The sequence below is a fragment of the Athene noctua genome, chromosome 16 (genome assembly GCF_965140245.1).
Source record: "Athene noctua chromosome 16, bAthNoc1.hap1.1, whole genome shotgun sequence".
Classification (NCBI taxonomy): Eukaryota; Metazoa; Chordata; class Aves; order Strigiformes; family Strigidae; genus Athene; species Athene noctua.
Genome location: NC_134052.1, coordinates 1,476,775 through 1,503,259, shown reverse-complemented (window position 1 = coordinate 1,503,259; position 26,485 = coordinate 1,476,775). Strand labels below are relative to the sequence as shown.

The following is a 26,485-nucleotide window of genomic DNA, read 5'->3' as shown; positions in this document are numbered from 1 at the left end:
CTGCCTTCTCTGAAGACCATCACCAACACAAGGCTGGAGAAACACACTTACAGACTTTAAGCCAGAAATGACCATTACAACTAACTAGCATCACCCTCCTCAGAACAGGCCAAAAGATCCAATCTTGTTCTTCCTTCAAACTTGCAAATGAACTATCCTTGGAGCTATTCGCTCCTTACAATGTTTTGTTTGTGATAAAGACTAGGTATACAGGAGAACCCAAATGAAAAATAAACTAATGACTAGTTATAGTCATGTACAGGAACTTAACGTAAAAACCTTGTCTCTTTAAGTTTCCTTTTACTCAACACCCTAGACGCAGAGAAAACTCAAAGCTCTGCTGGAACTAGTTAAGTTGTAGTTATACATTTGGCACCGGTCACGTTTCTCCCTAACTCATCTGCTTATTTCTATCCGCAAATGCCCATTCTGCTATAGCAGCATCCATTTCTACAATCACATGGCAAAGCACATGGAAAATTAATTACTTTCAGACAAAGCAGTATCTTCACCCAGGCCGTGGTGCAGTTTCAGAAACAAGGTCAGTGGCTCAGTACAACAGGCAGTACAGCTGCAGGAGTGAATGTTTAGGAGTAAGGGCTACATATAGCAGCTTACACTAATAAATAAGCAAGCAGCTACAGGTTGATTCATAGGCATTCTTCTAAGATGTGCAAAGTTACAAAAGCACTGAAAGATGTGAAATCATCAAGATTATCACCACCAAAGATGACTTACCCCCATCACCTTACCACGCTGTTCAACGTCCTCCCACATGCAGTGAACTATATACCGACACATGTATTTCCCTGTGCGACCCTCCTGCTTCATTCGTAGCAGACACATCCTGCAAGAATATAAACACCAAATTCATCCCTTCTAGTTTTTCTTCAGATGTAAAGAGTAAATTAAATATATTTAAGTTCAGTTAAGATTCTCCTTACAATTTTGATTTTGTTATCAGGAAAAAACCACCACAGATTTCTATTTAAAAAAAAAAACCACCAAACTTTTCTGTTTGTACTCAAGAGCTCTATCTGCTGGTTTTGGCCAATTTAGCTATGGAAGAGTGACAGTGGACTCTATTCTGGCTGATAGTACTATAATCTAGTTAAACAGTACTGCAACCTAAATTCCTCAGCCTTAAGAATATCACCCTCTGGAGCAGGAAAAAATGTCTTGTCTAATCCTATGTTACAAGCCAGATGTAATTCAGCTTGGCATACTAAAGTGCTCTAAGAGTCCAAACTAGCCAAGCTGTGAACATTTAAGCAAGTTACAGACTTCACATTAGCATTGTCCTAAGTTATCCAACTAAAGAGGGCTTTGGATACATCTCCAACCACTTGGCAAAACCCCTACATGCAGTACATGCTAGAAGAACTCACAAGTTTGTAAATGCATTGTGGGATCTTAATGAAAATACCAGGTTGAGTTGGTTTACTTTTTTTGTAAGCATCAAAGCTACTTGAACTTCACTGATGCTGTTTTGTCTAAAAAACAAATCATTAGAACAAAAAATTTTATTTTGCCTCTTTTACAACATCTGTAAACAGCATGAACTGAAATACAGGCTAATCCCTCACTAAACTAAGAGACAGTCTCATCACCAGTCCCACCTTCTCCACCTCACTAATCAGCTCTACACCTGTGTTACGAGTCAGACATGCCCGTCCAGGATAGACTGAGTTACTGGAGATGAGGTGATGCTCAAACACTGGAGCTGAAAGAGGTCACTGCTTTGCACAGAAACAAGCTATAGGTGGAAGGCTGCTTGCAGGAAATTCTTCTCGCAGCTTATGAAAAAACAACAGAGCAGAGCTGCTGGAGGCCACTTGGAAGCAGCTGCATACTAACAATAGTGAATGTGCCACAAGAGATAATTAAAAAGGTTGTGGGGTTTTTTTAATCTGTTCTTCAGTGGACATAAGATCTGTGCCTCCCTACAGGCATTAAAAGTATCTGGTGATCTGTGAATGCCAGCTCAACAGGGAGAGTCATAAACACTTGAAGCTAGTCTGTTGAGCTGACCTGTAAAAGGACAGATGCCAATCTTTATGATGGATTCTATCTCGTCTACTGATTTGTAAAGGAAAGATATTCTTCAGTCTGTAAAGGAAGCAAAACTTATTGCCAGTAATGAGTCAAAACAAACTGAAGGTAACAAAAACTGCATTATTCCTATATTCTTTTTTCTGATTATAATAATATATCTAAGTCATTTACAAGGGCCATTCAACTGAGACATCAGAATTGGAAGAAGAAAAGCCCATGGACCAGAATCTGATTTCTAGATGGAGAGCTGCTGAAAATGACACTGGCCATGCAAGAGGCCAGCTCGGGCTCCCACACAAGCCAGGCAGAATGAGGTCAGAGATGGAGAGAGAGACTGAGGCATGAGAAGCAGACTGATGATCAAAGGGTGTGGTGACTGAGAAAAGCTGGGTAGAGGGTGGAGAGAGAAGGGGAAGGGCAGCAGGCAGCAAAGGGAACATTAGGAACACTTGCAATTTCTGTCTCAGGAAACAGAGCTGTGTAAGAATTCCCAAGATTTATAATGTGGCAGTGACAACTTGGTATCTGTCCAACAGCACCACTGTCCCAGCAAACAAATGCAATTAAGACAGTATCAAGAAATGAAGCCTCATCTTGCTCACAGAAAGATGACAAAGCTTTCTACTAAAACAGTGGCCCAGAACTCGGAGAACAGCTGTCCAGTTACCAGTCCTTCCACAAAACAAATGCACAAAGAGCTCAGAACTTTTGTGTTTTACTTCCACCAGTTTCAAAACCTTTGTTCCTCTTGTGCATTCACATAACTGAGCTGTATGAAAATGTTAATTAGTAAGTGCTACTGTATCCCAAATTTTTACCCACTCTTAACTAGTCAAAGTGAAAAAGACTCAGTTTAAAAGGCTAATTTTGGGATAATAAAAGCATTTTTAAACTTCTTTTGCTGAATACACAAGCTCAGGGGGGAAAAAGTAAGACTGGCTTGGCAACAGAACCTCCTCCCGAGCATGAATACTGGTTCCTATCCAGTCTGCCTTCAGTGGTGGTGAAGCAGGAGAGAGCAGTGTACAGACCAACAGCCAACAACTGGTCACAGATGAGCAGGACTGGAGTGGTGTTCAGAGTAAAACCTGCTACCCACAAAGCCTAAAAAGGCAGCTCTGTGTTTGGATGCATAGTGCTGTCACAGAGCTGTTCTGCAGCACCATGAGTGAGATCATGGAATTTTGCCGTTTATTTGAAAATTTGGTAGTTTGTTACTACACCTGCTGTCTGAGGTTTAAAAGACGCAGACTCTTTAAAAACTATAAACCCTCTAACTAGATCAACACAGTGTGAAACTTTTTATCGTTTCACTACAGAATCCATTCTGTAGTTTAGTAAAATTCTGACTCATCTTCATCAAACCATGAAAGAAAAATTATTCCAAACCATCTTTAGAGAGATGTCTACCTGACGTTTGTTGGGTTGGATAATTTTTGCTGTATTTAAGTTATGCATAGATTATGTTAGAAGAAAATTATATGAAAGGCTGCCTGAAAAGGAACAGGAGCCTCTATAACTCCACCCATCTTAGATTAGATGTAGCAGTTTCCCACAACAGCCTCAGCTATAACTGCTTTTGTCAGTATTCCCACAGTGCCAACAGACCGGCTTAAACACCAGAAGTGGTAGTTGACACCACCCTGTCAACTGTTGTGAGGTGGCTCAGTGCCATGCAGTCAAGGTGTGATCACACATTACACTTCTAAGGCCAAAGCCCACTCAGAGCTTCCTGCCATCCCCTGCAGCTGCCCACTCATTCCTGCTTCCTTGGTTGCTCCAGAGCAATTATTTCTGGGGCTATGTTATACTTGTTCAGAGAAATTACTCTGGCTTAACACCACAAGTATCAACAGCAATTCTGGAAGGTTTTGTTCTGTTTAACCCATTCATGAATGGCCAACAGCTCGGGGGATGGGAGAAGGAAGCTCCTGAATCTACTCTGTCACCAGCTATATGTTGTGACATACACTTCTATGAATAATGATGACAAGCAGAATTCTGAACATTTCATGATTAGGTCTACGTGTTATCCTGTGCCCAGCCTAGCAAGTTCACCAACTACTGCATTTACAGCCACGTACAGGTCTTTGTTGGGATACAAACTAACAGAACCAAGCATGGCTGTGCAGTCTTCCTCTCCCCTGGTGCCTTTGCTTAAGCCATGCAGCCCATTCCCTCATGTTAAGGCAGGATCAACTAAATGCCTAAGACATCCCAGATAAACTTGTTCTTAAAACAAATCTCAAGCAAGATTCCTCTGACGTAATTTAAACACCTTTCTGCCTGCCCTCTCTACCACAAAACAGTTTATTACCTTTCTTCTGAAGCAGCACATTGAAAATAGTATGGTATCCTCAGTCTTCTCCATGCAAATCTGAGAAATCTTTTCCTGAAGGAACTGTTTTCTACATACTTGGTGGTTCTTGTTCTCCTCTGGACTCTCTCAGACTATCAACACTTTCTCAAGTGCAGATTTCCTTATGAGAAACAATGCTCAGATGAATTCTTGCAACGTATCTTTGAGTCTTTCATAACAGGAATAGTACCACCACTCCATTTCGATCCTAAATACTTTAGAGATGTCACTGTACTTGGTGTGCTAATAATACAAATGGAGCTCTAGGTATCTACAAGATAAACATGTACTAAAACATTTCTTAGTACAGTCACAAAAGTCATCTCTTTGGGCAGTTTCATAACAGCTCTGGACACGGCCAATATTCTATTTAGACTGCCACCGCATGGGAAGAGGCAAACCCAGCAGTGGGTTTCTAAAAGGTCTGGACTTCTAAATGTAAAAGAAAGAGTCGTCCTGACATCAAAGGTATGAAGTAGCAGAGACAGCCTATAAGACCATGACATTCAGGAAAGAATACTGGTATGTAGCTTTTCTAAAGTATCATTTTAGCACTGCACTGGAAGGCACTGGAGTGTATCTAAAGGAACATTACCTTGAAAGAAGTTAGCAAAAGCAGAGGCTAAACGCGAGAGCCTGAATTTCTCCCCTTTCTGACTGGAGGGAAGTAGGAAAACTCTCTTCACAGGCAAGAAAAAATAAGAGCCAGATTCAAACAGAGGACTCGCCAAAATCTGTAACACAAGAACGTATGCTCTGACAAGTATCTTAAGTCTACAAACGTGGGATGCAAAAAGCACAGAAACACAGCTGACTAGAACATGATGGGCAATGACAACAGTAGGAAAGGAGGCAGAGTTTACCAAACTAGGAAAAATTCTCATCTTCCCCAGCTCCAGAAGACACTCTGAATCAGCTGAAGCTAAAACTCTGAAGGAGAGGGAAGAAGTACACCAGAAAGTGATCCAGACTGCACTGCAAGGTGGAACAAGAACACTTTAACAGATGGTGATCAGAATCTACATGGTCAGGTCACTGGCCACCAGATCAGGAAGGTCTCCAGCCTCTAAGACAAAAGGTCCAGCAGGAAAGACAGAGGTACTGCAGCCTTCAGACAGGGGTGGGGTGTCCTTGGTCTTCCCAGAGTTAGCAGAATCAGTTAACGTTCCGCTCCCACTTTACTGAGGTCAAATGGATTAAAGAGAATCCCAGAGAACGTCGGTTTACAATAAATCTGACCGTGAAAACAAAATTATGTCATGGCAAAATCCTGGTCTAAGCTGACCACAAGCAAAGCCTACATCATTCCCCAACGACCCAGGCAGTGAGCGGGCCTAGCACAGGCTTCTCTGTAGCCTGGAATATCAAAATGGATCTCTCCATTTTCATTTTCAGACCCTGGAAAAATTAACCTTTAGTGCTATAGTGCTAACCTCCACACTCAAAGTTTCATTGCTGTTGTACAAAGTAGAGAGATTTGGTTCCTTTCTGCTTGTATAGTATATTGCTGTCAACCTGTCCACCGTATCTTAAACATCAGTACTTCCATTTCCCTCATTGTCTCCTTAATATCACCAGCTCAAAGGGTGGCAACTCTCGGCCTTCCCCAATGATTTTAGACTTTTTGTGTCTATCCCATACCAGTTTCATCTTTATCATAGTCCCCTTGTTTATTTTTATGCCCGTCATGCAAGACGACTATGTATGTTGAATATGATGCTGTGTTATCACAGGGTACATCTTCCTGTCAATGTAAAAATCAAGATGATGAGAAAAAACATGTGTTCTTTGCAGATTCATGTCACCCCTCTTTGTTTTTCCCCAGATACTTACTAACAGTTTGCTTTTGAATATTTATTGCCGTACTTTTCCAAATATTGATATGAATGATTAGCTTATCAACTAATTTTTTAAGCCTTTTTTTTCCCAGGGAACAGTAAGAAATAAATAAACTGCAAATCTCAAGAGTTTCCCTTACTTGATTCTACTGATTTCATTAACTGATTATAATTTCAGTGGTTCTGCTAATTTATTCATTCTTTAGTGAGTGAGTTGCCCCATCTTTCAATGTATTGAGGAGACAGGAAATTAAAAGGAGGGAAGGGGGGAAAAAAAAGGAGGCAAGGAAATAAGGGGCCTATGCTTAAGTGCAGCTATTTCAGTACAAACTTCCTTTCAGCCTTTGGATAACTCAACTTAAGTCTATGGACTTCAGTTTCCTGAAAGATCTGGCACTTAACAAAAATTACTGTACTCCCTTGTGCATCCCTCTGACCTTTACAAGTATGTAATGCTAGTTGAAAACCTGATTTTTTTGGCTACCATTTTCACAAATGAAAAAAGGAAAAATCTTAATGTTTAAAGTGTTAAATATTTTTAGATGTAGCCAAGCTGGCATTCACCAACCTGTATGCACATTTCAGAGGTGCAAGACTAAATGCCAATGCTATAATTTGTTAAATGCTTCTGACGAGTAGTAACTTCAGTCACCACAAATTCTCCCAATTTAAATGACTTTTACATAAATTTAAACTTTTCCTAAAACACCCCAGTAAGATTTTTCCACATAGGCTGAGCAAGGCTTTTAGAAAACTCATGGCAAAGATCATTTCACTACTGAGGAGTTTAGAGATGTAAAATATGTTAGCTTTCCTATGGGACTTTTTTGTTCTTTAGTGGAAAACTGCTAAAATTCAGTAATTAGTATATTGAACATAACCATTGTTATCAGTAACCATGGAGCCTAATTTTTCTCACATTAAGGTACATATCACTATTTCCTGAAAACAGTTATATTACTATTTTACTTTGCACTTACCAGACATGAAGCTGGGCTACTAGAAACCATGAATTCAAAGTATCAGGCATTTGGCACCCTTGATGGGAGAGGGAAAAAAAAAACAAAAACAAACACCAACTAAATATTAATTTCATCACATTTTGCACCTAACAGAAATTCACTGAAAAATCTGGATACATTTTAAGAATTTAATTTCTGGCCCTAAACAGTAGATACATAACAGAAACAAACACCATCTACTGTCACACTTGTGCTTAAACTCCAGAACATACAGCCACAGGATGTTCTAAATTCTGAAAGATTTCATGTGTTCAGAATTCACTTTTTACATTTACAGGGGGAGAAAAATTCTGAAATGGAGAATTAGACAAACATGTGGCTTCTAGCCTGGGAAGTCCCAAGGCAGTAGAGTGTAACAGGGAAGTATCAACAGATTCTCTGCTCCATTCTTACACTCTTCCTTTAACGTGTGCTGTTGGCTCCTGCCAGGGACAGAACAGTGTGACAGCTGAGAGTGCCTTGCCTGTAGCCATTCTACATTAGGATCAAAACCACCAACCAATCACAGAAACAACTTCTGTCTCCAGATTTAGCTCTACTCTGATAGCCACTGGGTTTCCCAGAGGTGGCTTGCCCATATGCATGTTCACGCTATGGATCTGCATGTGCCATTAGGATGTGAATTAGGCTATGTGGCACAGAAACCATACTCCTCTTTCTCATGCTTGGAATGTGCACATTAAGCCCTTCAGTTCCTGTCATTCTTAAACCTTCATCCTAGGAAGTCAACTCTACATCTGTTTCGTGGAGAAGTTTTCAAGGGGGGTACTTTTAATGAGAAGGATCTGACAGTCACCTTGGCCTACCCAGGACTTGGGTCTTATCTTCTGGAGTGTTCAAACCTAGCTGTAAGAAGGCCAGAGAGCATTCCGAAATGGACTCTCCAGTCAGATATGCCCCAAGGAAGTCAACCCTATTTTTTCTGTATGGAATATATTCCTTCCTGACTCCTACACTTCTTGGCTCTCAAGTACTATCAAGGAGATTCACCTGGACCATGAAGCAATACTTTTCACAGATTCTTTTTATATGCCAACTATGGTCAGGCAACCACCAGAAGAACCAAGCAAATCATCACTATTCCTCCCTCCTTAGAGAGATGACTTCATCAGAGCCTAGGAGATGCCAAGCTTCAGCATCAGTGCCCATATATCACCTATGCCACCTCTAAGACAGTATAAAGACACTAACAGTCTATGTTTGGAGATTAAACACAAGTTTCCCTCACCTTGTCCCCTTTTGGCTCTCTCATTCCTATTAGAAATAGTTCATGTGCCTAGAAATAACTACTTAGACCTGAAGGCATGCCAAGGCATCTCTAACTAGGACAAGAGTACACAATGCTTGCATTAATCAAACCTTTTAATTAAATGAAGGTTCCACAGACAAGATTCAACAGACAGAGGTTTCTGAAGTAGAAGTTACCATGTATCAGTCTCCCACCACAGAAATCACTCTTCAGTGGAAAGTAAAGCTCACACCTCTACTACCGGAAAGTTTTTAAAGACCTATTCAGTACCCAGGAGGGAAGAATTTTTTCTCTAACTTTCCAAGTGTTTCACTTCTATTTTTATAATTAATTTTTAAACTTCTATATTAGGACTGTCTACATTGTAAATTTAAAGGAGGGATGGCTCCTTTAAAGCAACAAGCTTGCCCCAGATACCAGCTTTTTTAAAAGAATGCAATTTTAAAATTTGGGATTTTAGAACACCTTATTCTGGGAAACTAATTGGGGAGAAAGATCCATCCTATAATAAACGGAAAATTATTCCCTTCAGATATTTTATCTGTATCTAAGTGTATTCTGATGGTAAAGCTACCTATGAAATTACTATGATTATCATCAGCTGGGGAATAAATCTATTCTGCCCACAGAATACATCCTGCTTACACGTCTGCGTATGATAACAGACATGAATGCTCAGCATTACGAGGACATACCTCCTCCTCCAGTCATATCCTGTACCTAAAATTCATCAGGTAAGGGCTGAAAAACTTGAATATAGACTTTCTTTCATGATAGATGACCTTTGCCACTACCTCAATTTTAGGAAGGACACAATAGGATAATATCCCCACATCCTGAAAAAAAAACAGGCATACTATGTCAGTGTTCCCCTGAGCATGACAGATAGCTGCCAACAAGCCACTTGATGGGCTAAGGGAGACAGAAGAATCCAGAATCCTGCAGGTAAATGCCAGCCCTTTCAAGCTGCTTGGAAGCCCAATGAGGAGCCATCTGAAAGGCTGTTTTGACAGGGCCAGCTCTTTACTACTGCAGTTGCGCGACACTGGAACAATTAAAAGTATTAACAGTTCAAGATGAATTCAAGGTAACCCTACACCCCATGTTCATCAGACAAATTTCAGCTCAGCTCTCAGTATCACCCACCTGACCCTAAAAGCTCTTCTGACCTTTCAAGTATAAGGTTAGGCATGAAACATGTTCCTCACAGGTAGCTACCTCCTTCATTTTGTTAGAACTACCCAAGCTCTGGAAGCTTTGTGCACAGAAAGCCTAGCACCAGTAATCTTTGCTGTTCCCTCTACTACTTCTCTGTTCTCCTTTAAACAAGAAACAACTGGAGTCCTAAAACATCTCCACCTTCCATGTAAGCAGCACAGCAGACATCTGGGATGTAGGCTCTAAAGCAGAGTTCCCATAGTTTTGTCTACGAATGATCAGAAAACAAAGAGACAACAGAATGGCAGGTATAATAAAATGAACTGCAGTATAATACTAGAGAGTGTCAACTAAAACACCTATCCTACAGTGGCCTCATGACTTGCATTTCTATGCTCCATATTTTGGGAACTGCTGTTCTAAGGCATTAATACAGAGAAAGATAGTAGTTCACAGGGCTCATACTGCATAAACAGAAAGTCTCAGAAATTTTGCTAGATATCAGCAGAAATGTACTGCGGTAGAAAAATAGCCTTAGGGCATGAAACACTATCATTGTCCTAGTCCTCAACACCTTACTACCCAGTCTTTACTATGCTAGTTTCCAAAGTGCAAGTTTCAACAGTTTCTGTAGGATTTTTAACAAAGGGCACCTTTAAGAATATTTTCCCATATTTTTAGGATGTCAAATTAATGTCCTCTGTCAGAGAACTACCTGACAAAACCCACATCCCAATCCAAGTTCCATCAGGTCACAGTGCAGTTGTTATTCATGCCACAACATAACCACATCACAAAAGCATGTCCAGAAACACTGAGGAAGGCTCCATGAAGAACTAGTTCTGATCACACAGGGTTAACGAGCCCACAAGTGGCTTTACACATGCATGGATGTACAGTTCCCAAGGCCAGCTCAGTAGGATAACAACTCTCACAAATGGCAGAGAAAAAGCTAATAAGCTCTCCAGAGACCAGAGCTGACTCTATGCAGTTCACTTGGATATCGCAACACCATGCAACTAGAGCCAGAAGTGCTGGGGGCAGCAAAGCATAAATACAGCACTAGGTCTACAGTCACTATGGACACATACAATGCATACAAGTCAGCTCTGGCTCAGGCAGACCTGGGCCAGGTCCTGTGCAGCACCATTACTACTCTTAGGGTTCCTAAGCAGTGCAGTTCATCATGTGGTGGCGGCACTCACATCAGCACAGTCTCAGGCACACCTCTGCTTGCTGCATCAGCAAGGGAAAGAGTTAAGAGTTAGTTGATTCCTGTTCCTACTAGACCCGAAGGCTGCTCTTCTGGGAGCGTGCTGCAGTCCTGAATTAAACAATGCCCATCTTTATTTGAAAAAGGAATAATTCAAAACAGAAGAAAACAGCTGACCGATGTAGTTTGATGAAGACATGGTGAACTGAACTGAAAGTTGGATACCTCGCTTCATGCCACGTTCCCCTCTCTCCGTACTCCTTACCACCTACTTTATGCCACAGCTGTTGTCCATCAGACTGTTCATGTGCCACTTTAATTCCCTAACACAGCAAAACAGTAAGTCAATAAAAAAACCCAAGCATTTTCTTTCAGTGACCTAAACAGTTCAGCAGAGGACATGATAATTGTTGTGTCCACAACACAGGCGGAGGAAGATGAAGAAGTGAGCCTTTTCCCTTTGGCCATTATTTCAACTCAGCTGCCCATGGAACCACAGCCTAAATCTTCTCCATTGGCAAAATCAATTTAAACAGTTCCTGCCCATCCCACACACAGTCTGTCTCCCCCAGTCTCCCCCCTAAAAGTAGTTTTAGGGGAACTACTTTTTAAGCATGGATCACATGTCTGTCAAATTTTAGAGCTAATCCCACAAACAACTGAAACTGTAAGTAGACAGAAGTAACAGAAACTTCTTATATCTGTTTTTATATGAAAACAATTACTTCTTTGGAACCCCAGCCATAGACCCCAACCCCACAGGTGTTCTTACAACAGCAACAGGTGCATCACACACTCTGTTAATCTCAGCAAAACTATCTTGATCCTTACCTAACAACAGTCTCAGGTCAATGCAAACATAAGTTTCCCTGCGTGTAAATTCAGAGTTGGTCTGGCTACAACTTGTACTACAGAGTAAAAAGACAAAAGGAGCAATGAGCACATTCTGGAGCAAATGGTGAAACTTCAAGGAGAGGCTGCCTGCTGTCTGCAATATGTTTGAAGTGAGGAGGAGCTCTGGGAATTTTTTCTTTAAAACAGTAAGACAATATAAGAATACAACTGCAGCAATTTTACTCAGTATTGAACCTGAAAATCTGTGCCAGTATCTTCCTCACAGACGTGTTTTGAAATTCCTTTACAATTTAATCTAGGGCAACATTTATATATCAACATTTATACACAACCTGTTAAGCAGAGACAGTGAAACACCAGTTAAAAACAGAAGAACCTCTATTTGAGAGGCCTCTATTCTGACAAACAGAAGAGAACTTATATGAGAAAGCCTGAGAGGGCACACAGCTGGGGAGAGGTGTGTGCACAGGAAAAATGAGGTTCTAATTTTTTGATCACTAATGATGAATCCTACTGCTCACAGAGTTCTCTCACTCCTGAAACTGCTGAAACCACATCACAGTTTTGGAAAACCTCCTGAAAACCACTGGAAAATCTTGCAGCAGCAACATGATGTACCAAACCACCCTCAATAAGCTCTGCACTAGATGAACACATGAAGATGTCCCTTCAGCTCATCTCTCCAGAGGCAGCGGCCCCAGCCTGTGCTGGTGCACTGTAAAGCCCTAAGAAAGCATTTGGTAGCTCAGGAATTCAGGTGACAGGCCAGATCCAGGCAATGAGTTTACTACCAGCTAAATCACACTGACATAAGAAATAATCCACATAAGAATAAAATATTACTGAAGCTTATGTAAGTCTCAAGAACACATCTTCCCCATTCACCAGCCAGATTAGATATTTTAAAAAGCAGCAACAGATTTTTTAGCTAATAGCTAAAAAACTGTGTGCAACATGGAAAAGCCATCCCAATTCAAGCCAATATCATTCCTATATACTTAAAGGAGGATTTGTGTGTCTGTTCTAGTCGTGCTTTCTACTCAGTCAAGAGATGTGTCCTGGTTTAATGCACTCATGGTCAGTAAAATGTAGAAAGTCTCTAAATTCTAACCAAAACTTCCCCAGACATGAGGAAGAGAGATAAGCAGGACTCTGTGATCAAGCTGACCCTGTATTGAAAAAAAAGTTGTGCATCAGTGGATGGGGACAGTTCTCACATCTGCATCCCAGTTATACTGGACTTTCTCACAACTGGTCATGGGACAGAGTAGGACAGACATCATCTGACCACAGTAAAAAGGGAAGAGATATCTGGATCCTTACATTACACCACCCCTGGTAATAGGAAAAGGCAATACCCTTCAAAGTCCAGGATGTTCTGGGTTTTACCTATCCTACCCTTGCTCTTGTTCTCCATTGCAGTGGGCAAAACGTAACAATCCCAGACTCCAGAGTCTGCACTTGAACCCTTGCCACTTCAGAGCATAAGGGAACACTGTAGTACAGTCAGCTTCTAGTTAACCACATGCTTTTAGGGTCTGAAAAGTCTTTTTGCTGTCATATTTCTTGGTATAAATATATCTAACAAACTTTCATCAGAAGTTCTCTTACCAAGGCAGTAGTCCAAACACCATCAAGTACTTACTGTTAAAAAATTCCTCATAGTCAGTTTTCTCCACACAGCACGTGTACATGCGCAAAGCTGCTACCTTAATTTTCTAAAGAAAAAGAAAAGACAATACTTAAAATATTCATCATAAGAGCTAGTGAACACTACTGGTTTTGTAAAATACATACACTATCCTTTTCTGAAAAGACTACTACTGAGAATCACAGTCACTTGGAATTTTCAGGAGCACATTAAACTATTGTATATCCCAGGAATGACACGAGTATAATCAATCTTGCCCTGAGGGTAAAAAAATTATTAAATGGCTTCTTGAACACCCTTCCAAATCTTAGTTTAATATAATACCATCACTACAGAAAAACAAATGAAATGGCTTTCCTTCCAGAGACTCCAAAGATGCCAATTCACAATTCCTGATTTCCTCCAATAACTTTAATTGATGTATACCACTCACAGTGTTTAGTATTATCTAAGTTTTAAATATTAAAGAATTGACATACCAGACATGTCCTAAAAATATCTTTTTTCCTACAAAAATGAAAATTGACCAACTAAGTTTCACAAGTGAGAAAGGAACCCCAAATGATGAATGACATGAGGCATATTTAGGTGCTTTGGCACTTCTAATTTTGTTCTTGGCTTGCCACTGTACTAGAAACACCTCCAGTGCATCATTGTAACAAAAAATACATGTGCTGAAGCTTCAAAAAGCAGGATAACTGACAGCAAAGACCTTAATGAGAAGAGCTGCCAGCCATTCCCGATTACTAACATCAAGGGGAGACAACACATTTTATAACTCCAGAGCCCACCTAAACCAGGAAGCAGGACTGGGTTTGGATTGTGGGTTTTTTCTTTTTCTTTTTAGTGACATATACAAAGGATCATCTCAGTGCTCCCTATACTACAGAGATACGCACTATGCCTGTCAAATGGCACTTGAAATTATCAAAGTAATTATTTGTGTCTCCTCCAACCAAAAGAAAAATAATGAAGTTGTAACTGATCTCCTGTGGAAACACAGGCACCATTATTTTTCTTATTCAATAACCTCAGGCTTCTGTCAAAAATCAAGTATACATCTAAACTTCTTGCAGTAAAATAATTCATACTACTTACTGGAGTTCTGAAGGTTTCTTTTTTAAAGGAAACGCTGCCTGGCCTGGGAGTAGAGATCTCCCCAGTGAAAGCCACTGCCCCATACCAGGCATTACTAGACATTAAAAACATATTGTAAAGAACAGTCCCTGCAATCCAGCCCTTAAATAAGGCAGGTAACACAGGAGAAATTGGTGAAATTTAATCATGGAAGTTTTAGGGTGTAGAAGAGGTGTGGGGGAAGGGAGAGGAATATGGAAAAAAGAAGAAATATTAAGAAACTTCCCTAAGATCTCACAGAGAGCACTGGCAAGGCCAAAAATGAACTCAGGTCTCTTGGGCCCTAACCACAAAATAGCTCTCTCCAAACCCAGGTTCCCTAGCCAAAAGCAGGCAGTAAAGAGCACCAATTAAGGAGAACTCTGAATCAACACTTAGAGCTAACAAGAATCTTTTATTACAACAATATGTACACAAGCACATGGGAGAGAAACTACTCTTGCATGAGGTTTAGCATCACCTGATTAAAAGCAACTGATTCTAACCAAAATACCTAACCCCCTTCAGTGTCAAGTTCTTTTCTTTGTATTTTATTTCTGAGGAGTGAGATGCAATCAGTAGCAGTTTCAAATCTGTCTTGGAAGAGGTCCACTCTGCCTTGCAGATATTCAAAGCACCTTCTAGGTTTTTAATTCCTGCACACTTGGGCTCAGCCCTTCCTTTAAGATGCCTTTTCCTCTCACTCCTTTATACTGTGTCCTAGTTCAGAGAAAAAAAAATTATGAATTTCACCCCTTTTTCCTTCTGCATAAGGAACTGAAAGTGTCTCTTACAGAACCGCTCTCATTTAGTCAATCAACCACTTCATGAAAGGAATATTTAAAAAACACAAAAAAGAAGGACCTATTTGTGACTCTGACCCAGTTACCTACTAACGAAGAGCAACTCCAACAGCAATTGTAACGTACCTCACTACCTCTGTTTGGGAGACCCCCCTGTCACAGAAATACAGAACACTGAAAGAGGTTCAGAGAAGGGCAACAAAAATCAAAACATGAAAGAGCCTCAATAACAGAAACAAGTCAGACTAAGTCTCCTCAATCCAGAAAAAGACTAAGATATTATAGAATATGAGTCTATAAAATCATCAGTGGAAGGGAAAGTGTTCAACATACACTTCAAGGAAAGAATAATCACCATTATTTTAAGCACAAAATTAAAAGGCACCAACTGAAAACAACTGCACTTCTTCCCCCAGTGGGTATTCAAGCTATGGAACTCCCTGATACTGAATAGTATGGATGCTATGAACTTACAAGAGTTCAAAGTGCAACTGGACAAATTCATAATAGAAAAATCCAACAACAGATATTACAGATATTACAGAAAAATGCAGGAAGTCCTGAAACAGCTGGAGGAGCACACGAGACAAATACCATATGCTTTTCCTGTAATTCTTTCTAGATAACTGCAATTATTAGAGACAAGAAGATGGTCTATGTGGGTGTTTGACTTAGATAATAAGGCTGTTATTGTGGTCTTTGATGCACAAATGAAGTGTAAAATAAAATATCTGAAGAAATTAAGAAAGGCTTAAGACTCTACAGACTTATGGCAATGATGGCAATACATAGATCAAGGAAAGTTCAAGCTATGGGTTATTAATCCTCATATAACAAAACAGGAATTTACATTTAATAATTAGAACTTTTCCATTAAGTACTGCTCCTATCATAAGAAAAAAGTGGGGGTTTTTTTGTTTGCTTTTTATAACTCAGAAAGTATCAAACGACTGAAAGAATTATTAAATAAATGCTTTACCCATCTGCTATACTTCAGCGGTCCTGTGAAACCCATTGCTTCTATAATCCTTGTGAAAGCACCCACTTTCTCTTCAGATGACTGCACGGAATCTTTTCCAGAAAGATGCTGCAAAATTTAAATATCACATATTTAAGTCTTAGCAATTGAATAAGACAAATCATCTCAGAAAAGCTATAAGTTTAACAGAAAATTTTACATTTCCTGTTTATTTTCTTTGCTCAACAAATCAAATACATATTTAGGTCTTCTCTGCAAAATATTACACTGTTTTTCCTATGTGATATTCTTCTGTTTATGAATGCAAACACTGCATAACCATTTAGATAAAAGCATCCCACTGGAAGCTCCAACCCAAATATTATAGTTTGTACAGAAACCTGCTTTCCAAAATATGGCTCCCATTCTGGATTCCCATATTTTTTCTAGATATATGTCTTTAGTTGGTCTTAAATCTTTTGCAGATAAAACAAGCAAACAAATCACAGTAAAAGAGTAAATAAAGCTAACTTTTCACATTCTCACTCTCAGAGGCATATCATATTCTAATTGTATATTATATAAACCAATCAACTCCATCTTCAAACTAATGAAGCTACATGAACTCACCATTCCTACTAAAAAGCTCACCCAGACTGTTACTTCCCTTACAGTTAATCTAAATGGTACTTGCACAAAATCTAGATCAGGGAAGTATTTAGTCCCCAATGATTTGCAGTGCCTGCAAACATGAAGATAAACGTTCCCTTCCGGATTAACTACACACCTTAAATCTTTATGGTATTCTGCCTCTAAGCATTCTTGGCAGCAGCAATCAGCCATCAGCAATTACCATTTATACTCCAGCAAATAGGAAATATGTGTTTCGCAGTTTTTTCTCTGTTTTGCTTTTCCCACACTTCCAACAATTTCTAACGAATTAAGTATGCAATATAAACATTTTGTTATCAACAAATTACTCTACTTTTAACCCATCTAACCAAAATCTAATGCACATGAATCTCCTACACATACTTGAGGAATACAGCTGAGAACCATTATAATTCGAGACCAAGTTCCCTGACGAAAGAAATACTAAATTGCTTTAAGTTGCTGGAATTTTACCTTAAAGACTTCCTCCTAAGACATGAACACACTAAGAAAAGAATTTTCTTAGTAGGGAATCAATTTAGCAACATAAGGACTGCCATACAAGGCCAGAACAAACACTTCAACCAGCACACCATCTCCAGGAAGGACCAGTAGCAGATACTTGGATGAGACACAAAAGCAAAGAAATACAGTACACCCCCCATAGTTTCCTGGGGGGTACCTGCCCAGCTTTTGACAGTGATTCCTGCACTAGAAAATGCATCCACACATTCATTTTTGGCAGCTACAACTGCATGCACCTTCAGCACCCCAGCGTTTAAACCTCCAGAACCCACAGTTGTGGTACATGGGTTTCACAGTTTAATTATGTAAAAAAAATTCCCTTGTGCCTGTTTTAACTCCAACCTTGCCATTTCACTGGATGCTCCCAAATCTCCTATAAAAAGCCACAAATAACCATTTCCTATTTCCTTTTTCGGCATCTTGTATGACTTTTAGAGGGCAATATCATACATATACCCATTAGTTATCTCTCCTTAGTTTAGAAGCGTCTTAAAATATCCTCTTCTCATACTGAGAGCTTTTCACATTTCTGATCATTCTGGCTATATTCTCTACAGCTTTCCTAGCACTAGTATAGTAAATTTTGAAATGGCATGAACGATAAATATATATTAAAATACAGATATATATTCTGCATAAGTTGCTATACTTAATTAAAAACTAACTGTAAAGGTGCCAAAAACTGTAGCTTTGAGACATAATCAATCCCTATATATATACACACACAAGCTTTAGCATTTGAGATAAAATCCTTTGCACTTGTGTACTACCCATAGATGGCTACTGATGTCTTGAAAAACCCATCACGTCTAGTGTTCAGGTAAATAGGAAGAAACATGCTCAGTACCATTCTAATATCTAACTGTCACTAGTAAGACAGCGTAACACTGTCCAGGACCTCCTTTAATACTCAGATCCTTGTTTTATATGTTGGCCATTAAACCTGTTCACCAAGTCCCCTATTATCATCCAGGACAAAAGTGTCTGCAAAGGCATCTTCTCACCCTCTGCCACATGTGATGGACCCAGTAAGTCTAGCAACATGTACATGAATATTTAAATCAATTTTAAGTACTTTCTCTTCAGGATTATCCCATGCAACACTCTTCTCCTCAACACGAAAAATGACAGCTAACCTCACCTCATAAGATAACTCCGTAAGTCCCCTCCAGCCAGGAAATGACAGGGCATGCTCAATGCAGAACTTGCATCCCAGTAACCACTGCTGTACCAAATTCATAAAAATCAACTTTCATCTCCTCCACAGGAATTAAAATCATAGTAAACCCCTAGAGAATCTAGGCAGATCAATTTTACTACATGCCTCTTATCCACAAACGCATTATGAAGTCTACCTCAGTACGGATTTTTCATTATGCAGAGGAAGTTAAGTTAAAAACCAAAATTATCTCGATTCAGCTGTTGTTAGCTCATCATCAAAAAAATGACTGACTGAAAAATAGTCTTTTTCTAAGAAATGCTATGATTCCTGCTTCATTCTTATGCAAGTCTGCCTGGACTAGCTCAAGAGATGGAGTGAGTGTTTGGTTCAGCCTATGGATAGAGTTCATCTGGCCAATGCTAGGAGCACAGCCAAAGGCAATTAAACAGTCCTATAAGCATATATAAAATCAGATCTAAAGGATCCGATACATATGGAGGAAACTTCAAAAATACATTTTTTAACTCACTCAAAACAAGCTCATCAATACACTGAAAGGGACATAAGCCCACTTCAGGCTGACTTTCTGTCTCAATACCTGAAATCCAGTGCTCAAAGCAAACAATCCTCTTAATTTTGACATCAAATATAAAAATTAAACAATTGGAGTTCACTATTAACACTAAACCACTTCCCCATCAGGACTGCATAGTCAAGTTCACATTTCAATGATTAATAAGTACTCCTCTATTCAAAATAATGAGGTTGCAGTCCAAAAACTTACCTCAAACCTCACCTACTGTTGTAAACTGTTTCCTCTCTGGTCATAAATCCTGCCAGGCTTCTTATACTACGGCTTTTTAACTAGGAAGTTTCCCAATCCATCTTTCAACCTTTGAAGCCCTCTCCTAGCCCTTTCCAATACATCAAAATCAAGTCTCTGACCCCTGCCTTGAACATCTTCATGGCACTGCTGGCTTGTTACATCTACCATCTTGTCATCTGTCGCTCTCCCAGATCTGCTCTGCAAATGATGCTTGTTCAGGTACAAGAGGGGTGGCTCAGGCAGGCACAGGGACTAGGGGCATGCACCATGTTTGAGAGGCTGGATTAGCTCTCTGGATTCTACTCTCAGCTCTGGCCATGGTAAATTGTGCAAGCAATTTCATATGCTTCAATCTCTTTGTCTGCAAAAGGTTTGGTTTCCCTCACCAGCTGAAAAACACTGGAAAATTGACTAAAAAAGGAAAAACCTCTAGTTAAGAACTAGATGCAAATAGAGGCCAGGGGTTCTCTCCTTCCACACATCCCCTTGTTCTCCTTCATTTTGTCTATCCATGCCAAAGAAACCAATTTAAAATACTTCTTAGTATTTACCTCTAACTCTACACCAGCAAAATACACAGTTAGGCAGATAGCAAACTGGGATTGTTGCTTTTATACAAGATTTACCCATCAATCCCTAACTGTCTTTTTCCTTCTGTCCTCTTATTTCTCATGCATACATTCCATTTTGGATTGTCTTCACTCTATGTTAACAAGAGGAAGATCAGGATATTTATTAGCTAAGAGATGCTGACTCCCTTGGATGAAGTGCTAAGCTAATGGACATGATTCATGGACCAGAAAACTATTCCAAGACAAAAGACAATAAATACAGGAGATGTAGAGACCACAAATCAACAAAATACTACAGATGAACAGTAAATAAATTATTAGTCATTATTAGTAGTTTGCATGACAATTTTCTGTGTTTAGCAAATAGCAAAACTGTCGTTACACATTACTCACAAGCTAAAGAATCAGGAAACATCTTGTCACTTCTAATATGTATGGGCAACTTCTGTGTTTCCCTTTTTAAAAGGTAAGGACCACCTGTCCTTCACCCCAATAACGACTCTCCTTAACCTAGTTTCTTTCCTCATTGGAAAGAGGCCCTCAGGCTTATCATTGGAATCTTCACCCCAGATAACCCAACTGTAACTGCACCTTCCTATACTAGCACTTCATTTCCTGGAAAGGAACAGAGAGCACTTCTCAAATTATTGTTCCTACTATACTAAAACTTGTTATATAAAAGTTGAATCATCTCCTACATGTTTTGAAAGTGTTTTGTTACCTGTATCTGTATAACCCCTAGCACAATGTACCCTCTGACAATAGAAACATCGAACTCTTCTAACCTGATTTGTATTGTAAAATGATCTGTTTTGCTGTGTAATGGCTCCATTGGCTTGAATCAATCCACCACAGGATTTAGATAGTCGGAACTGGCCAGTCTTGCGTCTCTGGTAAAAATGGTAAAAGAAAAGAAAAAAATTTAAGAGACCACTGACTAGTAAACACTTAACTTTACACCAATTACCCTTAGTTTGCTTCCTAGTTACAGTTCAGTCTAATGCTGAAAAACTTTATATCACAAAAAAGCACAAATTTATTATCATAACTATTACAAACAAAATGGTTGTCCATGCTTAATGCTCCTCACCACACATTTTCTAGCATACTGTAAACGCTGATGGAATGGACTGGCAGAACACTCCACTCAAAAACCACAGGCTATGTGCTTTCATTTTCTCACATACTACTTCTAATTATGGGTTTTGTCTCTTAATAAAGAACAATTCCTTTTCCTGGACTTGCAGAGAAACAGAGTTTATGCTTTTTTTTTAATCTATAACTGTCCATTCAATTGTCTTTGTGGCCAGGACTTGAGAAAAACAAATTACAGGGTAAAAGCTAGCACTACAACCACTATAACCTCACACCACATGTTTTGTACTAGAGACCTACTGCACAATAAAGAAAACTATCAAGTAGGAGTGAGTGGGATCTCCAGGTAAGAAGATGCACACTGAACAGCATAGCCTCCCAGCACAACAAGATTAGCAGTAACTTGTTTATGAATAATTCAGACAAAGTAACTATGCTGGTTTGTTCAGAGTAGTCAGCCCCAGAAGTCTACTGAATCTACTGGTGGCTCAGAGTAAGTCCCAGCTTTATCAATCAACTTCACAACTGCTCATTTCCTTCTCTACTTCCAACATTGTATGTTACTTGATATGGACTAGTGCTTTAATAGTATGGTTGTGTCACAAAACCATGGGCAGTTTTCCAAGGGCTGGAAGGTATTATCTGAGAAAAGATCTCCAAGCCAAAGAGCTTACAGGTAAGTTTCCAATTCTGTAAGTCATGGCTCTATCACACAATTTGTAATATATATAGGAGGACAAAGAAGAGGCTTATTCTCCTCCCATTTCATTGTACGTGAGAAGGAAACACCAAGAGATATACTCTAATTCTGTGCAGATAGCCTGCATCTATTCCCATTTTCTACATGTTTTTCACTTCTATTATTAACTGCTGTGACATGATGTTCTAGTTAATTTACAATGTATAGACACAATCTGACACTATGTATGCTATTACAGAACTGGAAGCAAAACTGCAAAGCAGTGCTTTCCACTGAAATGACGCTACTTAATGTTATGCTGTGCTAGATAAACATACCATCAGTACAACAAAGTCCAAGGTTACTGTACAGTGGAGACATTTTATAAAATAAAGTGTTGGAAATTACATGCAATTGGGACTAGTTGCTTTGAAAACATGACATCTACTTTTGGACTGCCGCATTTAATCTATTCATGACAGATCATCTGGATCCCTGAAAAGACTGCATACCTGGAATGAAGACAACTGTGTAATAAAGAGTGGGAGCTCACCCTTCTAGCAGCAGAAAGCTTTTAAGTTGCCTTGATAGTTAAGCCATACACAGAGAAGACATCACTTTTGGAAGCCTCTTTATTTAAAAACATTACTTTTTCTTACTAATTTAAGTTTATCCCATTTTTTACACACTTTCACATACTCTGATATCCTACCTGGAAAATACCATAGAGCATCCATCTACACTGGCCTTGGACTGGAGTTGTCTGTAATAATCGACTGCATGCTGTTATCCATTGAGTTACTCCAGTCTGGCAGCTCTGGAACAGAGAGACTAGCAATGAAGAAAAGCACCCTAATACTCAGAAACAGTTTAACTTTCCTCCTGCTTCCACAGGTTTTATTAATTTATACAGCAATCCTCAGATTAAAGCCCCGACTTGCACTTGACAGAAGTATAAATTTTGCTTTAAAAACGATCTTGCCTTCCAGTAGAAGCATGCAACCCAAGTTTGATGGCAGAAACAGATCAGTCAAAGGAAATGGTGGGCTGTCTACATCATAAACCCACACATTTTTTAGATCTATACAATAAATTCAAATCTTTAAGAAGCACTCTTCATTTTACTGAGTGATCCCTAAAAAGCCCTCACCCAACTCCCTCAGCTTTTATGCATCTTTGTCTCACTTAGGCACAGCTAAGAATTTTAGTATTTCAAGAGCTTATATTGTCCCCATAAATTTCAGTGAAGATATTTTCTGTAATGAAAATGTCAGGTAATATGGAAAAGAGATAGGGTTTTCTTTGCACTTTTCATTTTCTGCAATATTCAAGGTAGTCCAGTATTTGCCTCCTTCATACACATTCCAAATTGATACTGGAAATAATGTGCATATTATTTAAATGGATATGCTTTTTTTCTAATAAAAATAGCTTAGTTTTCAGTTGGCCACAACGATCATTAAGAGATCAAAGCATCCAACAGGAGGAGAGGTTTAGCTTTGAGAAAACAGACTCCAGGGGAAATTTTATCAATTTGTATAAATACCTGATGGGTTGGGCAGTCAAACTCTTCTTAGTGGTGCCTGGGGGAAGGACAACTATGAGACTAGCAGATCTGCCCCAAGATTAGGAAGAACAGACACAAAACCAACTTGAGCTCCGATTCCTGATTCCCTGTAGCTGCATAGTCGCTGCTGTCCCTCAGGTGCAATGTGCAGCCTCCTCAGGCTGTCCCTCCTCAACTCCTCACAGAGCTGAAGGGAACTGGTTTGGGTTTTTAAAAACTGCAAGGGGAAAGGTGCACTATCATGACAAATGCGATTAGTGTTCACTACTACTATACCTTCCCCCACTTCTACTCTAGTGATACTACTTAGTTTCTGCTCTTTCTCTATAACATCGCTACCCAGCAAGTAATATCATGAAAATGATACATTTCTATCCAAAAAGACATTTCAGCTGAGTAACACAAAGTACTTCTTGAGGTAATCCAATGCTCTGCAATAAACAGTTTAACAAACACTTAAGTGAGAAAGAAAATTCACCATTTTTTACAAATAATTACAAGATGCCAAGGCATCTGACATAATTTTTCTGAGTTTTTTTCTTTGTAATAAGAAGGAAAACATGCCTAAGTTGTGATATGTCTTAGACCTTGAATATACTAGAGTTTATAGCTGTTGAAAAGCACTACTGCAACAAAACTGGACAGACATATGAAAACATAAGCATAAAACATAAAATAAGCATAAACACACTTAAAAGGCGAGATGTGATAAACAATCAAGTAATAAAGAAAAAGTCAACAGCAGGAAGTGGCAGAGCAACAGAAGGGGAACACCATGAGCTAAGGAATCTTCCCTAAGTCAGCACCAATGTTTGCATATCTTAACCTTCCCTTCAAATTACCAGTGCTTCTTTCACTTCTCCATTTGCCTGAAAGAAAATGTACAAAGCATAAACTGAACAGTATTACTCAGGAATAGTCTGCAGACAGGGCAAGCACCTCCTGGAGCTAGCTGCCTTGTCGAGATACAGGTGAAAGACTATCACTATGTTCTTCTAAATCCTCCTGGCAACCATTAGGTAAGCCTTAGGTAGCAGACAAACTATTCATCAAGATGTCTTAGGTGAAGAACAGCTTTATCGTAATGGCAGTATTAACTAGTTGAGCTGAAATGTTTGGACAATAATCAGGACAGTATCATAAGCTGTGAGCTCCTGAGAAGGCTTGAAGTCAGAAGAGAAAAAAAAAAATTTTCCTTATTTCCACTACAAAGAAGACACACTGAAAGTTTGAAGGCAACTATTAAATTCTAAGGCAAAAGCAGATGCTGGAAAATGCCAAGATCAGCAAAGCTTGATCTGAAGCATATTGACTGTCAGAAGTCCCCTGCCTCCTATCTGTGTACTCTCACCACTGCAGCTCATGTGCTTCTCTGATTACAAGGTAAGGCACTTCAGATCACAAAAAAGACAAACAGCTACACCTCCTCCACTCCAAAAATAAATTTTCCTGGCCAGACTGAAAAGTCAAATCAGCTTACTTTGCCAGCTGGCAGAGAAGATGCCCAGAAACAGGTAAGCCTAGGAGACACGTCCTTCCCCTTCTGCAGCAGGTTTTCATTGCAAACTACACTCTGGGGTACAGTTCCACAGACAGCAGAACCCACCTGGTGACTTACTGCTTCTCTATCACTCGCCCTGCTCCCCTCCTCCCTTTTTGCTAGTGATTACCTCTTTAACACATTAACTTTTTATGTTGCCACAGTTCTGCTGTTCCAGCATAGGAGCCAAGAAAAGTGCTGGAGGAGGCAATGGTAGGCAACAGTGCGAAGACATGAGCGAGGTGTGGGAATGGGAGAAGCAGGAACTCCAGCTCACTGCACTTCAGCTTCTCTCGGGCAGGTTTGCTCAGTTACTTTCAGCTTGAGAGCTGAAAGGACAGGGTTCACCATGCTTGTAAAAACCACACCCTGAGACATCAGTTCCAAGAACTTAGTGGACTGATTTCATAAGTGGTTATTGCCCTCTGACTAAAGGCCTTTCATGTCCTTGACAAATATGGTTCCACCAAGCAGCACTGGCCATTCATGTATTTGTGGTGTGACTGAATATCTGACCCAGGCACAAACTTCCTTTTTTTAGGTTATCTGGTAAAAAGTGCTCTGCTCCAAAGAAAAGCTAATAGAAAGAAGAAAAAAAAGCACACAAATGCATGAGACAGAAGAAAGGAGTTGCATGTTTAGTAATCCACTCGCATTCACAGGAACCCAATCTCTTCCACTTAACACAGAAACTAGAATTTTTATATTAATCTTGCTATCAAACACCTCTAAAGTGATAAGGGAACCTCTAAAAACGGCAATCCCCACCCCACAGGACACATAACCTGTGCCCAAAGCAACAAGGAAAGTACCAGCCTGAAAAAATGATTTCTCAAGCCCCAACCAGGAGCACTAAGCCCTTACAGAATTCTTATGTAAATACAAACTCTGAAGGAAAAGTTCAACCGGCTCCTTCACCGGAGAGGGGCCGGGGGAGGGGACCACAGGGAGGCGGGAACAGTCACCGGGTGCCGCAACCCCCCCGCAGACACCCCCCCGCAGACACCCCCACGGCTTCACAAGCGCCGCCGAACAGCCTCTTCCTCGCACACGCTGTCTGGGGGGAGGCCGCGCCGCAGACAAGCCGCGCACAGGGCAGGCAGGCAGCCCGCCGGGACCGCGCGGAACAGCCCTGGCCCCGCAGCGGCGGCGCACCCGGCCACACACGCCACTCGTCGCCACGTCGCGCCGCCCCGGAGGCGGAGAAGGCGGCCCCGGCCGCCGCCGCCACTCACCGCGGCCCGCGCCAGCGCCGCCATGGATCCCCGGCGCCACTTCCGGCGGCGCGGCCCGCCCGGCCCCGCCCCTTCCGGCCCGGCGCATGCGCATGCGGGGGGGGGGGGCGCGCGGCCGGAGAGCCGAGCCGAGCCGTGCCGAGCCGAGCCGTGCCGTGCCGAGCCGAGCCGAGCCGAGCCGTGCCGAGCCGTGCCGTGCCGTGCCGAGCCGAGCCGTGCCGAGCCGAGCCGAGCCGTGCCGAGCCGAGCCGTGCCGTGCCGAGCCGTGCCGTGCCGTGCCGAGCCGAGCCGTGCCGTGCCGTGCCGTGCCGAGCCGTGCCGAGCCGAGCCGTGCCGGCGGAAAGGCTGCAAGTCGG

At 40.6% G+C, this 26,485-nt stretch overlaps 1 protein-coding gene across 1 annotated transcript in view; it reads right to left on the bottom strand.

Moving 5' to 3' along the window:
• UQCC1 (ubiquinol-cytochrome c reductase complex assembly factor 1) overlaps nucleotides 1–26,201 on the bottom strand; it is a 50,336-nt gene extending 24,135 nt beyond the window's left edge. Inside the window, exons 1-7 of the mRNA XM_074920441.1 lie at nucleotides 26,130–26,201; nucleotides 22,500–22,604; nucleotides 20,799–20,903; nucleotides 16,299–16,406; nucleotides 13,395–13,467; nucleotides 7,233–7,290; nucleotides 739–847 (exon numbers count right to left, since the gene is read on the bottom strand). Of these exons, the coding sequence (XP_074776542.1) occupies nucleotides 739–847; nucleotides 7,233–7,290; nucleotides 13,395–13,467; nucleotides 16,299–16,406; nucleotides 20,799–20,903; nucleotides 22,500–22,604; nucleotides 26,130–26,153 (582 nt within the window). The 5' untranslated portion in view covers nucleotides 26,154–26,201. The remainder of the gene's footprint in view (nucleotides 1–738; nucleotides 848–7,232; nucleotides 7,291–13,394; nucleotides 13,468–16,298; nucleotides 16,407–20,798; nucleotides 20,904–22,499; nucleotides 22,605–26,129) is intronic.
• Between the last annotated feature and the right edge of the window lie 284 nt (nucleotides 26,202–26,485).